At 34.1% G+C, this 19,087-nt stretch overlaps 2 protein-coding genes across 2 annotated transcripts; one reads left to right on the top strand and one right to left on the bottom strand.

The window, feature by feature from the left end:
- The first annotated feature begins 2,128 nt into the window (after positions 1-2,128).
- LOC145158767 (uncharacterized) lies at positions 2,129-3,022 on the top strand. Its single transcript, XM_079077615.1, has 2 exons — positions 2,129-2,538; positions 2,602-3,022. The coding sequence occupies exons 1-2, from the start codon at positions 2,129-2,131 to the stop codon at positions 3,020-3,022; spliced, it is 831 nt and encodes a 276-aa protein (XP_078933741.1).
- Positions 3,023-8,137: 5,115 nt separating this feature from the next.
- On the bottom strand, positions 8,138-15,578 carry LOC145161628 (ferric reduction oxidase 4-like). The gene is made up of 8 exons (XM_079081187.1): positions 15,318-15,578; positions 15,069-15,162; positions 14,700-14,891; positions 14,256-14,490; positions 9,802-10,129; positions 9,452-9,692; positions 8,585-9,297; positions 8,138-8,480 (listed from the first exon to the last, which is right to left on the bottom strand). Exons 1-8 carry the CDS (start codon positions 15,469-15,471, stop codon positions 8,335-8,337), a joined length of 2,103 nt encoding a protein of 700 aa, XP_078937313.1. The 5' UTR covers positions 15,472-15,578; the 3' UTR covers positions 8,138-8,334.
- Positions 15,579-19,087: the final 3,509 nt, after the last annotated feature.

Raw genomic sequence — 19,087 nt, 5'->3', positions numbered from 1 at the left:
TATCATATATTGAAAAATACATTCATATCTCTCGAAAAATACATTCATATATCAAAAGGCTTCTAGCCTATCTGTTTCTAGTGTTGCTTTCCCTCCTTGAGGTCGAAGGTTCAAGTTTCACTGTGGATATAGGTGAAATAACTTAGGAGTAATTTAGTATATATTTATTAAAAAAAAATATTTTAAATTTGAAAATAAAAAAACAAATTTTTGAAATCGTCCCTATGGTTTACCAAAATTTTGTGTTTGATCCCTATATTTTGTTTTGCATTTGGACCATCTTTAACTTTTGACCTTGTTACATTGTAAGTCCTTGGCTAATTGGAAATGACTATAATCAGGGGTGACAATTTATGACATGACACGAAAAAAATACACAACACGAAACGAAATTGGGACGAAACTGAATTTTGAATTCGTGTTCGTGTCATGTGCGTGTTAAGTGTAAAAAACACGATGTCGTGTCGTGTTCGTGTTCAGAAATTGACACGATTTAGCGTTTCCTTGTCGTGTTTTTCGTGTTTGTCGTGTTATGTATGATCAAGTATTCATTAAATAAAGTAGTTTTTATTTATTTTATATTTATCATGTCGTGTCGTGATTGGTCTAGATATCTATTAGGCAAATGAAATTACTCGAACACAAAAAGAAATAAATATGTGGAGATGGTTTTACGCGATAGATAAGTGAAGGCCATGCTCTACCATATGAAAAGCACAACAAATTCATGTTATTTGACTTTTTCTTTCCTATAATGTTCATTCTTTCAAAGTGGTAATTAAGGGCATAATTAAAGTAAAAAAGACTGCTTAATCAACGAAGATTGCAATTATTGTGAATGTAATTGTCATCAACTTTGCAGCTTTTATATTTCTTACTAGGTGTGAAATCCGTGTATTACACGGGTTTATTAAAAATAAAAATTTAATATGAATATATAAATATTATATATTTTATAAAATAATGTTTTTCCATAATTAAATGTAATATTTTGGTGCATTTGTGAAAAAAATCAAATCATTTGAAGCCTTTATGAGAATTTATTATCAAATTAATAGATTGATAACCTTACATATATATAATCCATTTGAATTTTTTGGAAATTTATTTTAAGAAAATTGAAATCCCTAAAAAAATGACAAGTGGAAAATAACTATTTTAAAAATCCTAGATACATTTGTCAAAATGAAGGAGAAGATGACAAGTGGCAAAACTATTTTTATTTATTAGGTAGGATAAGAATACAATGCAATAAATAATACACTAATATTTTATTTAAAAATCTATATTTAAATGTTGTCTAACCTCGTTTTGTTAGAAGAAAAAAAGACCATAAAAAGCACGCCGGTTCAACAAAACAAAAATTATAGATGTAAATACCAAAAATATCCATCTCCCTTGATATTGGATAGCATTGGACCTGCTTTTAAAAACATAAACGTCCAATAGCATAGTTTGGGTCCATTCAAAAGAAAAACAATATTGAAAAATAAACATTTTAATAGAGAATTAGAATTTGAAATATTAAAAATAATTAGTTTCATGTAACCAAAACATGTTGACAATATACCAACTAAGACATCTGGTAATGAGTTTGCAATCCATCAAATTATGGCATAGTTACTATTAGCCTATATATTATTAGCCCATATGTTTATGGGCCCTTTAGCCTTTAGCCAATTAGGATTTTGTCTAGCTAGTATTTATATCCGCTTTATTCTTTGTAGTCTTTATGTTTTTCATTAAGAACCCTTGTAATTTCTCTTTATCATAATCATATGACAATGTTATCATGGTATCAGAGCGGAGGTTTGATACGTCGTTAGAAGATTTTAGGGGTTACGGGGGGAAGCTTGCCCCCGTCCGGGGTTCGGGGCGGAGGAAGTTTCGCTCACACTGTTGATGTTTTCTAGGGTTATTGTAGCAGTTTCGAAGGAAGTTTCGCTCAAACTGTTGATGTTTCTTCGTTGGTGAATTTCGTTTGCTTGATGGTATTCGTTTGCTGTTGCTATTGATTCGTTGTTGCTGTTCGATTTCTTGTTGTCCGATTGATTGCTTCCGCTGGTTTGTTGCTCCTCTCATTCTCAGATTGCTATACTGTTATTGTGGTTATTTATTCATTGTCAACATGAGTGGAAAGGATGATTCCCTTCAGTCAATCAGTACTCGTCTGGATGGAAAGAATTATACATATTGGAGTTACGTTATGAAGAACTTCCTTCGTGGGAAGAATATGAGGGGTTATGTCACTAGGACTAAAGCCAAACCCTCAGTGCCTCAAGCTGAGAATTTCGATTTATTAGTTGATGCTTGGGAGACTAATAACTCTAAGGTCATTACTTGGATTAATAATTCTGTTACTCAGTCTATTGGTATGCAGTTGGCTAAATATGACACAACAAAGGAAGTTCGGAATCACTTGGAGAGACTGTATACTCAGTCCAATTTTGCTAAACAATACCAGTTAGAATATGGTATTCGTGCTCTTAAAAAAAATGACCAGAGCATTCAAGATTTCTATGCTGCTATGTCTGATTTGTGAGATCAATTGGCTCTTACTGAATCTAAAGAGTTAAAATATTTTGAGCCTTACATTTCTAGGAGGGAAGAACAACGTTTGGTACAGTTCTTGATGACCTTACGTTCTGATTTTGAAGGCCTACGAGGAACGATTCTTCATCGCTCTCCCCTTCCCTCATTGGATTCTATTGTTCATGAGTTGATTGCTGAAGAGACTCGTATTAAGTCTCATACGGACAAAGGGTTTAAAGAAACCTCCATTCCTACTTCCACTCCTAATGTGCTTGCTGTTTCCTCTAATCAGTCTCGACAAACTTCAAGGGTTGCTTATGATGAGTGTGCATTCTGCAAACAGAAAAATCATTGGAAAGCTCAGTGTCCATTATTAGTCAACAAGGGTAAATCTGGTCAGCCTCAGTCGGGACAACAAAATAGGTTTGGTCAACAGAAGTTTCAGCCACGTTCCTCTGGTACTCCTCCATGGACACCTCGTCCTCCATAGTTTGTTGTTGCTGCTACACCACCAGTTGACACATAATCTGTTGGAAACATGCCACCATCTGCATTGGATCCCAAGGTTTTTGAGAGTTTCAGACAATATTTGGCCTCTAATCCCACTGCCATGTCTCATTCTGGTCCTACTTCATCTTGTACATTAGGTATTCCCTCATCTTTGTGGATTTTAGATTCTGGTGCAATCCATCACATGACTCCTCATTTGTCATCATTTACTTCTTTGTCACATATGTCATCTATTTCTGTTATGTCTGCTAGTGATACATCTATGATAGTTGAGGTGTTGGGTCTGTCTCTATTTCTCATATCACTCTCCCTGATGTTTATTACATTCCTAAACTTACTTTGAATCTTGCGTCAGTCATTCAGTTATGTAAATCTAGTAAATGGGTGTTCTTTTCTGATTCTGTCTGTGTTATACAGGATCAACACACCCAGAAGGTGATTGGGATTGGCCGTAGGATGGGGGAACTATATGTCTTGGAGGTTCTAAAACTATCTGTTGTTGCTGCCTCCAACATTGATTTGTCTTCTTTTCGTTTGAGTCATTTGTCGTCTGAGTTTTATCTTTGGCATTCTCGTTTGGGACATGTGTCTGTATCACGTTTGATTTTTCTAGCATCTAGTGGTGTTTTGGGTCATTTGAACACTTGTGATATTTCTGATTGCAATGATTGTAAACTGACAAAATTCTCTGCTTTACCTTTTAATAAAAGTATGTCTTGTTCTACTGCTCCTTTTGACATTATGCATTCTGATGTGTGGGGTCCTGCACCAGTATCCACAAAGGGTGGGTCAACCTATTATGTATCTTTTATAGATTATTATACTCGATATACATGGGTTTATCTTATGAAACGCAAATTTGATTTCATTGGTATTTACAACAATTTTAGAGCTCTTATTGAAACTCAACATTCGGCTGTGATTAAGTGCTTCAGGTGTGACTTAAGAGTGAATATCGCTCTAATGATTTTACTCAGTTACTTGCTTCTGATGGTACCATACACTAGTCATCGTGTACTGAAACTCCTCAACAAAACGGCGTGGTAGAACGAAAACAACGTCATATTGTTAAGATTGCCCGCTCATTGCTCCTGTCTGCGCAGGTCTCTAGTGCCTTTTGGGGAGAAGCAGTCCTAACTGTTGTTAATGTGATTAATCGTATCCCTACTTCATTGAATTCAGGAATGTCTGCTTTTGAGAAGCTATATGGTCATCTACCACATTACTCTTCCTTACGAGTTTTTGGATGTACTTGTTTTGTTCTTCGTCCTCATGTTGAGAGGAACAAGTTGGGGCTGAGATATGCTATTTGTGTATTTTTGGGGTATGTTGTTGGACAGAAAGGATACCGTTGCTATGATCCTGTGATTCAGAAGTTATATGTTTCCCGACATGTCATTTTTTTGGGACATATTCCTTTCTACTTGATTCCTGCTATAGCCCACAATGTAACGAAGTCTGATCTTCTGCATATTGATCCTTTTGATGAAGAGATAGAGGCTCGAGACCCATCTATGCCACCTGATCCTTCAGCTCATGACACACCCACTTCTTCAGAGAGTTCCTCGACTCCCCCTGTTCCTGAGTCTGCTCCTCCGACTGTTGAAATTGAAGATCCACCTCCATCACCATCCCTCAGGAGATCTACTCGTCCTGTCAAGCCCATCAAGCTTCCATATTTTGCTTAATCCACATACTCATTACCATTTGCTTCATTTATAACGAGCATCCATCATCTGTCTGAACCTGAATCATATAGAGAAGCTGTTTTAGATCCTCTTTGGCAGAATGCTATGGGTGAGGAACTCACTGCTCTTCATCAGACTCATACATGGGATTTGATTTCTCTTCCTTCTGGGAAACATACGACATGTTGTCGTTGGGTGTACAAGATTATTACTGGTGATGACCATGGTGGTATTGAGTCTTTGAAGCATGATCTAGCTCATCGATTTGCTATGAAGGATTTGGGCTTGTTGCGTTATTTTCTTAGGTATTGAGGTAGCTCAATCTAAGAAAGGGTATCTTATTTCTCAGACTAAATATATATATCTGACTTGTTTACACGGACGGGCCTCTCTGACAATCAGACTGTTGATACTCCTCTTGAAACCAATGCACTGTACTCTCCTACTGATGGGGTTCTTTTGTCTGATCAGAATCTTTATCGTACTGTTGTGGGAAGTTTGGTCTATCTCACAGTTACTCGTCCAAATTTTGCTCATGTTGTTCATCTTTTCAGTTAGTTTGTTACTGCTCCTACATCTGTTTATTGGGGAGCTGTTCTCCGTATTCTGAGATATCTTCGTGGCACTCAATTTCAGACCCTTTTGTTTCCCTCGACGTCTTCTCTTGAGTTACGTTCCTATAGTGATGCTGATTGGGATGGCGATCGTGATGATCGTAAATCCACCACCGGATTTTGCGTATTTCTTGGAGAGTCTCTCATTTCATGGAAGAGCAAGAAATAGGACGTTGTTTCTAGATCTTCCATGGAGGCTAAATATCGTGCTTGCGGATATGAGAGTTCACATTTCTTCATCTACTCCCTTGCATTGTGATAACAAAAGTGTGATACAAATTGCGAGGAATTCTTTTTTCATGAGCGGACGAAGCACATTGAGATTATTGTCATTTTACCCGTCATCACCTACAGCTCGGGACCATATCGCTTCCGTTTGTTTCATCAACCTTTCAGCTTGGGGATATTTTTACGAAGGCTCTATCGGCTTCTCGGTTTCGGTTCTTGTGTGACAAACTCTCAATGCTTATTGATGTGGCATTGTGAGTTTGAGGGGGGATGTTAGCCTATATATTATTAGCCCACTTGTTTATGGGCCCTTTAGCCTTTAGCCCATTAGGTTTTTGTCTAGCTAGTATTTATATCCGCTTTATTTTTTGTAGTCTTTATGCTTTTCATTGAGAACCCTTGTAATTTCTCTTTATCATAATCATATGACAATGTTATAAGTTACATTGTACTCTCATTTTTTCTAGTGTAGAAATGTCCTTAAGCATGTATTTGGAAGCAATAGTCTGGTTTAACACAAAAGCTACTTCCTTGTTTAATCTTTCCAATCTCAAACAAATGATAGAAGCATAAATTCACCCTTAAAAACAACAACATAGGTTGATTAGAACACACATAAAATAGGGAATTAGAAGAAAAGGAAACATACTTATCCGATGTTGAGATTAGAAAGTTTATGGTGTCCTCCAGTTAAGGAATTTATTTTCTAATGCCAAGGGAGTCTGGAAAACCAACGTGTAGAAATCTAACAAATTGAAAAGAAATAAGATTAGTACAAACAGAACACCGGATGTCTCAAACCATGAATGAAGAAACTTTAGATTTTGAAATTGAAATGCATATTTTATGGATTAAATTTACAGCTATACCTCACCCTCCCAACAAAACTAAATTTTGTTTGCATCAACTCTTGTTTAAAGATATATTAAAGAGCTTAACAATCAACAAATAATATATAGCTGAATATATCAGCAGAAAATGAGAACCTATTAGCATCATACCTCAACAACAACATCAAATGTCAAAACTATAGGAATAAGAGCTCTAACTGTAAGAGTTATAATCATGCTCTTTCTCTAGACTTGTGATCAAATACCCCTTACTTAAACACAAAACTCCTAAAATTGCCCCAATAATCAAATTACCAACACAAAGTTTTTAGCACTTAAACTTGAAAACTTGGACGTACTTAAGAGGATTTACGAAAACATAAAGCTAAAGTAGGCATCAATTAGATTTAGAATAAGAGCTTAAGATAATAAGAAATAGAAATACATGTGGGTTTTGCTCTAACTTTTCAAAACCTCTAGTTTCACTAAAGATGATTCGAATTACTAATATATTTTTTTAAACATTTTTAACAAATGCGTCTGTCTGGAAGAAAAGGATAGAGCATTAAAAAAGAGGATTTCAATTAAGCTCTTCTCAGATCTGATTTTCCTTCAAAGCCTGAATGATATTTTTGAAATAGAGCACACCCTTCATATTAGACTAAGCTCTTGGTGTTGTTCCAAAAAAACTAAGCTCTTGGTGGTGCGTATGTCTTTGTGTGTTGGATATATGGGGGGATTGCAGAGTCATAACCAATGAAGTTAGGGTTTTAGAAAGAATGATGAAAGAAGTTTGAAAGAGAGAAAGATAGTCGATTCAATTTTTGAATTGTTTCAAATAAGGAAACATATATACTTATTTTATGATCCATTACCAATTTGGAATTGACTGTGTAACGAGAGGAAAAAACTGAACGGAGAGAAATCAGGAACATATATTAAAAATTGAAAATTTAAATATATTCAGAATGTTTTTAATGGCTACCAAAATAAACCCTTAATAATCATATATATTAAAATGTATATGTCTTATTATAGTTTTGATAAAAGTGTTTATATGTAGATTGGAATTGTTTGTTGAATGTTATCCGATGTTCTAAGCAATATTAATATATTGAAAATAGAGTTTGGTTTAAAATCTTTTAAATGCTATCAAAAGAAAGGCTATAAAAACATATTTTCAAAAAGAAAATTATATTGTTTGTTAATTTATACAGATATGGATTCAAAGTTAAAGTTGAATGCAAGAAGGGTATGAATGTAATTTCACTTTGGATGGAAAATGGATTGTGGAAGTGACATATGGACAAAATGATTCCTTTATTTATTTATTTTTTTGAACAACATGAAAGATTTTATTATGAGGATAAAGCTAACGAGAAGCTAGGATTATAAAATATGAAGACATTCATCCTTCGAATCTAAACACTTGTTATCCCAATTTAACATACATCCTCTCTTAGCTCTAATTTTAAGCCAATGGAAGGCGTGACCCTTAACCTCGCTAACAAGAATAGTGGTGTTCTTCGTTTTGCGGTGAAAAACAACTCCGTTCCTGAAGGTCCATATCACCCATGCAAATGCCAATAAGAGAACAAAAATAATGGTGTGTTCCTTCTTTAGGTTATTACGGACAAAGTCCATATCACCCATGCAAAATGATTCGTTTATTAAGATAAGGATATAACTCATGCATGTTTTGTTTTAAGCTTTCACATCAACAACTACATTAATATGGACAAAAATAAGTATATTCCTTCAACTTGGGATTAATATTGAATTAAAACCAATGAAATCAAACAAAGTAAGTAACACATGACATTAGATATATATTACAGGAATCATAAAGAGCCGAAAAAGACCCTTTCTTGATCAATCCACGCTCACACTTTCTTATTTATTCATTGTTATAATTCACATTCTTCTTTATCATCACCAGTTAAAGCTCATGGACTCCATATGAAGATTCTTAGCCATCTTTGATGAACATATCTTGGCAACTTCACGTCTCAATTTTCCTGGTCCACTGACCAAAACGCCCACATCTGCCTCTTTCTTATTCTTCTCCATTAGCATCCCTGCAATTCATCAACGGAAACACCAATCTTTAAGACTAACAACAACAATTATTTTCTCTATTAATTTATTTGTTTAATCAGCGCAAAGGTAATCAATAACCTACTCTTTAAATCAGGCCTATGGCCAAAATGAACCTCAGTAGTTTCAACAACAGACTGACGATCAAACCTTTCGATCTCACCAACTTCACCGACCTCAAAGTTTTGAACTTTCATCCCTTCTTTTTTGTCGTTCTCCTTCTTTTGCCACAGATACATGAAACTAGTAGCCAAGAAAACACTAACACAGACGAAGAACATGTCCCATAGCGTTTTGAATGTGTAATTGTAGACCTTATCACCTTCAATGTCATCTTTAGGGTAGATGTGGTATCTGGTGACAAACCCCAATAAAATCAAAAACATGATAAAAGAGGATGAGATAATCGCACATAGCCATAACCAACTGTCAGGTCCAAGTTGTGGTGAAACAGGAGAGTCGGAGACATTTGGTTTGAACCATATGGTTTGAAGAGGTTTCTTGATGTTTTCAAGGGTCTGTGGCTGCTCGACTTCTCTAGTGATGTAGGCGTGTATTTGAAGGTTTATTTGGGAAAGATCTGAAGGCGTACTGGTTGATGTTAATGGAATCAAGAGGTCAAGCATCGAGAGTTCTGCAGAGTTTTTGAAGACACAAATGAGGAGAACACTTGTTGGGATCTTGTGATTTTTATCAGGTTGTTGTTCTTGTCGTGCCTTTTGGAAAGTAAGCTCGCGAATTATAGAGATGAATGGGGTGATGCCGCTGCCTCCACTGATCAATACTAAATTCTCATAACTACAAATTAACCCAAATGTTTGAATGTCAAGATTCTAACACCGAATTAAAAAACTACAAGCAAGCATTAGACTTTCAGTCAATTTAACATTAAAATCAAAATTCTGGTTAAATTTAATTAGTAGGTCAAACAATTTAAAATGGAGTATATAACCTTAGAAAATGTGGTGAAGTAGGTCCATAGGGTCCTTCAACAGAGACTTGAAGACGTTCGATAGCAGAACCAGAAAGCTCTTGGTAAAGTTTGTGAGACCAAGTTCCTTGACACTTGATCACAATGCTGAGCATTTCAGGCTCCATGTTAGCATTGGAAGTCACTGTATATGAATGCCACTGCAACTTGGAGATTAATGGCACATTTACGAACAAGAAGCTTGCTGGATGATACTCTAATCCTGCAACATATTTGACATAATTTATCAGCTTTTTATCGAACATAAACAAAAGTACTTTCCCATTTGTAGACCAAACTAATTACCCTAAAGATTTTGGGCACAATCTTACCAGCAATCTTGGAGAAGTTAAGTTCAAGTGTGTCACAAGGCAAGAGGCGGGCAGCGATAAGCCTTACATTTGTCCGTGATTGCAAGAATCTCAAGTACCTATCGATAAGGAAGAGGAAAATTCCGGGAAGAATCAAGCAGAAATAGGCTACCCCGACATGGATGATGTAGAAGAAGAGGTAGAGAACGTAGGTTTGGTGTGTGTAGAAGAAAAGCTCGAACATCTTTCGCCTTACCCGAGTGATGCTTGTCACCCACATAATCAAAGCAATTACAAAAGCAATCTCTCCGGCTACATTTGAAATGTAAGTTCTACTCCATTCTAGCATCTGCATATATGGCCAAAAAATTGCAAGTTTAAAGCTTTGATCGTAATCGTATTAAAGAGTGAAATGACAACTGTGTTAACATGCTACAAGTATTGTCCAAGCAAGTCTTCAAATTTTAAACTTATTTTCGATCCAAATAATTAGTTATGCAACTCGAATACACTTTTAGCTTTGTTAAAAAAGAACGCAAAGGACATGTGGTCAAATAACTATTTAGTTAAAAACAAAATATCAAATAACTATTTAGAAAAAACACCTCAAGAGTTTAAAAGGGTTGAGTATTTTGTTCTGGATTTTTGACTAATATCGAAATCGAATGAAATATTTCGGTTTTTCATTTTTAAAAACCAAACAGGTGGTTGTTTTGTTTTGTTTTGTCCGGTTCTTTGATTTTATTCAAGTACGAAAAAATGATATATGGATTTTACATCTTTCGACTTAGGTTTTTATACATTTTTGTTTTGTTATATAAAACCCACCTCCAATTTCAAATGATATCTTTGAAGATCGATTGGAATGCTTAACTATATAAGTGTTGTTAATTAGCGGTAAATCATATGATATTATGTATAATTAAAATTAAGAGAGAATTACTTGTGAGGTTAACTACCGTATGGTTTTGTACATATTTAATTATTTTTTTGTATTTATTTGACCAGTAAACATAAAAAATATTAGTTATTGGTTAAAGTAAATAACCTAACATACAACTACAATTTGAAACTATGCCTATTGATGAGTCAATAAATAATATGAGAGCCTTTATTTAGTTTTTCAAATACTAATGAGAGCATGTGTTTCTTTTGGGGTGGCTTTAGCGACAACAAAAATATTTCTTGGATTGCATAGAAGAAGGTCTTAAACTCTAAGGACAAGGGGGGGTTTGGTAACGGAAGCCTTAATGCTTATACTTACAATATTTCTTTATTATCGAAATGGTGGTGGCGTTTTAGTACTGAGAAAGGAGACACTTGGAAAGAGGTTATTGTTGCGTTACATGGAGCCGATGGTAGCATCGAATGCACTAGATCGGTCGCAAAAAAAGGTGGAACTTGGAGCACCATCATCCACTTGCACATGATTATGGATAAGTATAAGTTGACTTTAACAACTTTTTTTAGTTCCAGGATAACAGATGGAGGTGGACATTGGAACCATAGGGTCAATTAATGGTGGCATCGTCAGGAAAGTTTATTGATAACTTATCTTTGGAGAGCAATCAGTTTGAAACAGGATGGAACCGTTTTGCACCAGCTAAAGCAAATGTGTTGGTTTGGAGGATTCAACTTGAAAGGTTGCCTACTCGCTCAAACTTAAACATAATCGGTGTTGTTGTGAACGCGATCATTTGCCCTCTTTGTAACAACAAGAATGAAATTAAGATTCATTTGTTTTTGGAATGCTCTATGGCTCAAGAGATTCGTGCTATTCTTAACAAGTGGTGGACTGATATCCTAATTGTTAGAGGTTCAATTCATCTGATTCAACCTGTCTCTACCTACACTATGAAGGCTAGAATCAAGGATGTAATCTCTCACTACAAGAATATAAGCCTTTAGCGGGACACTATTACCGGCGACATGGACTTTTAGCGGCGACTATCATTTGTCGCCGCTAAAAGTCCATGTCGCCGGTAATAGTGTCGCCGCTAAAGGCTTATCACCCGAATCCGTGTTTTCCCCCTCTGTTAGCTCTGAGCCGTTCGATCAAGTATCTAATCCAACGGTTGGGGTCCCTTATCCGCACAAACCTAATACCGGCGACATTTGTGTCGCCGCTAAAGGTCTAAAACGTCGCCGCTAATAGTTACCTAAAAAATGACGTGGTACCCTTCCCTCCAGATTGTCGCCGCTATTGACTTTAGTCGCCGGTAAAGCCCTAGCTGTCGCCGCTAAAGGCTCTCGCAGATAAAAAAAAACGCACGCAAATTGCTTATTTCTTCCCTTTTTGCATTCTGTTTGCTGCTGCTATACGGTGCGCCTTTTCCAAGTTCCCTCGATTTTGTGTTCAATTAGTTGATTCCAACAACATATCTCCCCACATTGTGTGAGATTAGGGATCAAGGGTGGTTAGGGCTTCTTGGGACCGATTCTAGTTCCATCTATTGAAGAAAGGTAAGTTGAATTTCTTGTATCTCTTTGTATTTGTATGTTAATTTCGATTTCTAACTGCATTTGATGATTAAATTGCAAGAAATTGTTCAATTTCAGTGTTTTTGGTGGTGTTGTCTTTGGGTTTACGGGTGAGAGTATTTTCGGGTGAAAACCAATTTTTCCGGCTACATATCCGTTGATTTCCGCCACTACAGGTTCTATTATTTCAATTTTTTTGTGAATTTGGTATTTGTATGTGAAAATTATGTGAAAATTGCCATATGTGAATCGGATGTTTGTTTTGTAATTAACGTCGACACTATTGTTTTTTATATTTAATCGAGTGTTGTTATGTAATTACCGATGACATTATTACCGGCAACCAAAATCGTTAATTAAAAAAAATAAAAATTGTTATTACCGGCGACAGAGTTATTACCGGCGACTTCGTTATTAGCGGCGACAGACCTCATTAGCGGCGACATGGTTATTAGCGGCGACAAGTTGATCAATAGCGACGAAGTACTAGCGGCGACTTATTACCGGTGACGCGGCGCCGCTATTACTATTACCCGCGACTTTTGTCGCCGCTAATGATCGTTTTCCTTGTAGTGTCTGTGGTGCTCATGACTTTTGCCTATGCTCTTTGGAATTACAAAAACAACCACATTTTCAATGGGGGTGGTGAGATATAGTGCTGATTTGGCTAGTGAAGCGAAGATTATGACTTTTAAATGGCTCAAAATTAGATCTAGAAAAGGTGCTTTAATTACTTGGAATGATTGGTGTATTTGCCTGCGCATGTCAAAAAAAATCTTGTAATTTCTAGCTACTTCTAGCATTTTAATATACTTTTTGTTGTTCAAAAATAAAAATAAAAATGAGAACATGTGTTTGAGGAGGCTTTGTGTGAGAGCTATAGTTTCTAAGTTAGGAATTAATTTGTTGTTTGTTGAGAAAATAATAAAATAAGAATTTTCAAGAAAATACATCTGGATAAGGGTGATATTGAGTCATTAGAACTAATACATGAACTTTCAACTCAAATCATTGAACATCAATATTTTGTATATATAGTTGATAAAGTCATTAGTTCATTGTAGGGCAGATTTTGAGCAATACAAGAGCAAGGAAAATATTTTAGTTGATATGGTATACGGTTTGAAAAAAAATAATTAACGTATGTACAATGTTCACCCCGGCCTAGTGTTAATATTAAATCCTCATTTTCTTTTTGTTTTGTTTTCATGTTATAAATATTCAGTATAATCAAGTTTCATAAGTAAAATTGTAAAGGTTCTAAGTTCATCGAGTATTTTCTGTTCAAAACAAAAATCAGCAAATATTTAAAAATTTGATTGCATGCAAGCAGGGTTTATAATAAGTTTTTGTTCTGGTGTGTTGTTTGTGTAAATCATGTCATTATCTCCGTATGTTTTAGTGAATATTATAAAGTATTATAATTAGTAGCTTTATTTACGATCAACGGTGATTATATGATCGATATCTTCTTTAATTTCAATGCATTGTCTTAACATAATTACATTTTTCACTTTTACTATTGGTCTGTAGTTGATAGAAAATGTCGCTATAAATCACCCGGTGGTTATCATAACACACGCAGAAATGAAATTTGGTAAAAGAAAAAAACGAAAAACGATATTCTTTAGACATTTATATAATTCCAAACACCCACTTCACAATAATTAGAGCACCCAATATATGGATAGGTTTTCAGAGGTCCAAAACTAAAACTCGTCCAAAAATTATTGATGCAGAGTGGACATCAGTTAGCTACCTTTAACTAAGGCACTCTCCCCCCCCCCCCCCCCCCCCCCCCCCCCCCCCCCTTGATTCTTGAACTACGAATAAAGCAGTTTTTAATTTAAAATATTTGTTAACGGAATAACGGGTCACTGTGGTTGATGTTAAAATATAATCTAAATCAATCTATATAGATAATATATAATCTATAAACTAATTCACCCGAAAACAAATTAAGAAGCGAAAGGAATTGAAAGAGAAGTACGTACTAAAGCCATTTCATCAGTGAAAGCCCAGTAGATAATAAACCCAACGCTATGTGCAGTAAAGAGAACCATGGATAAATGCCCAAGCCATATGTGATACCTGACACTTGACTCAGATGTAAGCCCAACGAGTCTTAAGATCGATGATCCTCGAGTCACCGGAAAGAATAGAAACGCCCACGTTATGTTCCCGATATACCCAAGTCTCAACGATACACTACGGAACTTGGTCAGCCACCTGCATGTCATTGTTGTTCACAGAACGGTAAAACTTTTAATTGTTCTAGCTACTAATTAGAATAAGTGTTTCTTTTACCCGATGCAAAAAGCTTTTTCAATTTGCTTATTTGAAGGCCCACAATATATACACCCTAACCAAGTACACAACTTATTACTAAATGCCGATAAAAGTAATCTGGCCAATCATGGCGAAGATCGACAACTTACTCTTTCTGCACAACTCCATGATGCATATGAGGATGGGTGAAGCTGACGTGCAAGTAATTGTATAGAGACCATCCTAGTAGAGCGATGAACATGGCTGCAAACACCAGCTCCATCACGCTCACAATCCCTAGAAGATTCGTCACAATTAATGGACGTTTCCATACGTCCAACCATCTTCTTCTAGTCAGATTACTGCAGCAGTGCAGCAAATATATATTAATTACTTGTTTGATCAGTATTCAAGTATATGCACTTTTTAAACGAAAAACAACATAGATACTAGCTAGCAAGAACTGTTGGGATGCAGTACTCCGGGGTTGTGAAATTAATACTATCTTGTATTGCATTCGAGAGATATAATATATCAACCTTTCAGAACGAGATTTCTTCTGAAAATGGAGATAAATACAGCCCAACGATGCCAAGAACATTATGGGAAATGAGAAAAGCACAAGATTTGTCCCTGAAAAAAAAAAACAACATACTTCTTTGGTAAATCATTTATGAATCGGAAACAGTACTTAATTTTCACAACAAAAGAATCATGACTACGGACAAGACAAACATCAAAACATGACAATCAAACACAAAGATAAACGTGTATATATATAAGGAAACCTTGTTCACGAAAATAAGTTGAGTCTAGTCGATTTGCAAGGGTAGGTTTCCATGAAAATTTGTAGGTTTCCGTTGGCAGCATAACCCACATCATGAGCCACCCAACGAAAACTAGAAGCATCACCATTCTTACTACTGCACTACTGTCTTCCATAACCCTCAAGAACTCGGAGCTTCTTTTCTAAAGAAATGAGGGTATTGTGGTGTGTCCTTTCCTTCTATGAGTTTCACTTAAATACCCCCGAGAATGAAAGAGTAAACTGATCCTCGATCTGATGTTGACCCAAGCTGCAAGGTCTTTTGTAATTGACATCTGACCATCCATATGCTTTTGGCGGATATATAACTAAAACCTAGTGCCGCACTTAACATTCCTAACAAAAAAACCAAATTATCAATTAACAAACCTTAACAAAAATTCCAATTAACAAAACCTAGTATATTTTACTACCAATAATTAACAAACTTTAACATTAGTTTAATATTTACAATTAACAAACCCTAGAGCCAAGTTGGTAATGAACCTAAGGGCGTTCCTTTGAATGCATAGGTTGGATCAGATTCAATAAAGTTAATACAAATTGATTTTGATTTTCAAAACATTGATCCAAAAAGTCCAAATTAAATTAAGATCCAATCCGAACCAACAAAATTATAATTCGGTTGGATCGATTTTCACAATTCCGTTTTTAATAGTCGAGACATTAAAAAAAGGGAAACATCCGGAAAGTTCTTACATTTTGGCATCATAATCGATTAACTTTTTTTTTTCTTGCAATTAAGCCCAAAATACTTGTAGTTGTTTACAATTAAGTCCCAAAAACCTGCAACATGAGTTTTTACTCCGATAATCGATAATTTTTGGGTTTTTACGTTGGTAACCAGTCACTAATCGAATATGATTGTTTTTTTTTTCACAGATGTGATCAAAGTTTAGGGGCTGAAAACCGTGTATGAGTAATTTTTGGGTTTTTACCCTAGTAATTGGTAATTTTTGGAAATTAACTAATGTTTGTGGATGTTTAGTTGACCATTTATACCTTTTTATTTTGGAAAATAATAATTTTAATCCCTTTACTTTTTAAAATGTAAGTTAGACCTTATAGACTTTTCTGAAAGACAATTTGCACTCCTATACTTAAAATGAAAATTTCCACTTCTCTACTTTTAAAATATCACTTTAACTCATCTTGATTTTGAAGGTTGTAAAATATCATTTTAACCCCCTATATTTTCTAAACTTTCTTGTTTATCATCCGTAGTATATATAATTTGATTTATCTTAATAACTTTTGTGTATGTGCTTATTTTTATGTATGTGTGTCGATATAAATTCGAGGTAGTCAACGCTTCGACATAAATTTAGAACTTTTGTCGTTAATTAAAAAAAAACACAAAACTTACTTGCTTTTTTTATGTACGTGTCAGTATAAATTCAAGTTTGTCTACATTTAAACGTAAATTTCTATTATGTTTTCATTCTTATTTTTAGTTACCTTTGGAAACAAAAATACATTTTTGTTGATTTCAATATGTAGCAACGTAGTTTCTACTACTTTTTAAATTCATTGCTGTCGCCGCAACACGTAGAAGGTAAAATCATAGTTATAATCAATATGTAAGTTTTGCTCTCACTTCATGGGTTTTCCATCTCCTCTACTCTCGCTTTCTTTTTCTTTTTTTCTAAAAAATACACAAATATTTGATGTTTTTATATTACAAAAGTCGCGTATTATTTATTTTTTTGAACGGTTGATGATGTATTAGTTCATTTAAAACTTGAAACAAAATGAATACATCAGAGAATTAGGCATAGAATTCATTTCTTAGGATATAAATTCTAAAACTGTAATGCTAAGATTCTTGATTACGTTGTACCCAAACAATCGTAGTAAACCGCAGACATTCGATGGTATATTTCTTAGCAATTCTTTTTTCAAGCATATCAAGATTGTTTGTTATTTATTTAAGCTTTTGAAAACCAAAAGAAGAAAATGAATAATTCATTTCTAAAAGTCTAGCGTCATATGTCTGTTATTTTACAAGTGTGAATATGTAACTATTATTGAATCATAATTATACATTCTTGATCCCAAAACCGAATAACTTTGCAAAATATGTCATTTACCATAACAAATAGTGTATCATTATTTCTAAACGTCAGGTAACGTATTAATTCATTTAAAACTTGAAACAAAATGAATACATTAAATAATTTAATATAAAATAATATTTCTTAGGATATAAATTCTAAACAATGATATCATGATTTTTGATTACGTTGTAACACTACAATCGTAGCAAACCATTGACATTTGCTTATTATTTCTTTGAAGTTTTGAAAACCAAAAAAGAAAGAGCTGATAATTCATTTACAATGTATAAACATGTTAAGTCTAATGTTAGGTTTCCTTTATTAATACCAACTGTGAATAGTTAGTTACCGTTGACTTCTAATTATACATTCTTGTCCCAAACAGAATAATTTTGCAAAATATTTCATGCATTTTATTTTAATACCATAATAAATAACGAATTATTGTTCCTTAACAACAGGTGACATATTAATTCATTTAAATCGTGAAACAGAGTGAATACATTAGAGAATTTGATATAGTTATAATATCTCTTAGGATATAAATTCTACAAGTCTAATATCATGATTCTTTATTGATTACATTGTAACCAAACCATCTTAATACACTGTTGAAATTCGCTTATTATTTCTTTGATGTTTTGAAAACAAAAGAAGAGAACCAATAATTCATTTATAAGGTATAAACCCATGAGGTCTAATGTTAGATTTTCTTTATTAATTGTAACTACAAATAATTAGCTATCGTTGACTTCTAATTATACATTCTTATCCCAAAACTGAATAATTTTGCAAAATACGTCATGCTATTTTAATACCATAATTATAAATAGTGAATTACTGTTCCTAATCAGCAGGTGACGTATTAATTCATTTAAAACTTGAATCAAAATGAATACATTAGAGAATTCGATAAAGAAATAATATCTCTTATGATATAAATTCTAAAAGTCTGATATCATGATTCTTGATTACGTTGTAACTAAACAATCATAGCAAACCGTGTATTTTTTCAACAATTGTTTTTCAAGTACATCGCTTATTATCCCTTTAGTGTTTTGAAAACAAAAAGAAGAGCCAATAATTCATTTCTAAGGTATAAATCTTTCAAGTCTAACGTTAAATTTCCTTTATTAATTGTAACTGTGAATAATCAGCTATCATTGACTTCTCATTATACATTCATCACCCCAAAACAGAATAATTTTGCAAAATATGTCATGTTATTTTGATACCATAATAAATAATGTATTATTTGTTTTTAAATTCGCAACAAAGCTACATAAAAAAATATAATTTGTAGTACAATGGAAAACCTAAAAGTGAAGTACACTTAAAAACCCTAATTGGTGTTTTTATATTACAATAGTCGCGTATTATTTATTTTTTTGAATGGTAGGTGATGTATTAGTTCATTTAAAACTTGAAACAAAATAAATACATTAGAGAATTATGCATAGAGTTCATTTGTTAGGATATAAATTCTAAAAATGTAATGTTGCGATTATTAATTACGTTGTACCCAAACAATTGTAGCAAACCATAGACATTCGATTGTATATTTCTTCGCAATTGTTTTTTCAAGCACATCAATATTGCTTGTTATTTATTTAAACTTTTGAAAACGAAAAGAAGAGAATGAATAATTCATTTCTAAAAGTCTAGCGTTATATGT

The sequence above is a fragment of the Lactuca virosa genome, chromosome 2, assembly GCF_052849685.1.
Source record: "Lactuca virosa cultivar CGN04683 chromosome 2, Lactuca_virosa_CGN04683_v6, whole genome shotgun sequence".
Lineage (NCBI taxonomy): Eukaryota > Viridiplantae > Streptophyta > Magnoliopsida > Asterales > Asteraceae > Lactuca > Lactuca virosa.
Note: the sequence above shows the minus strand (reverse complement) of the source record. Positions and strands in the feature narration are given on the sequence as shown.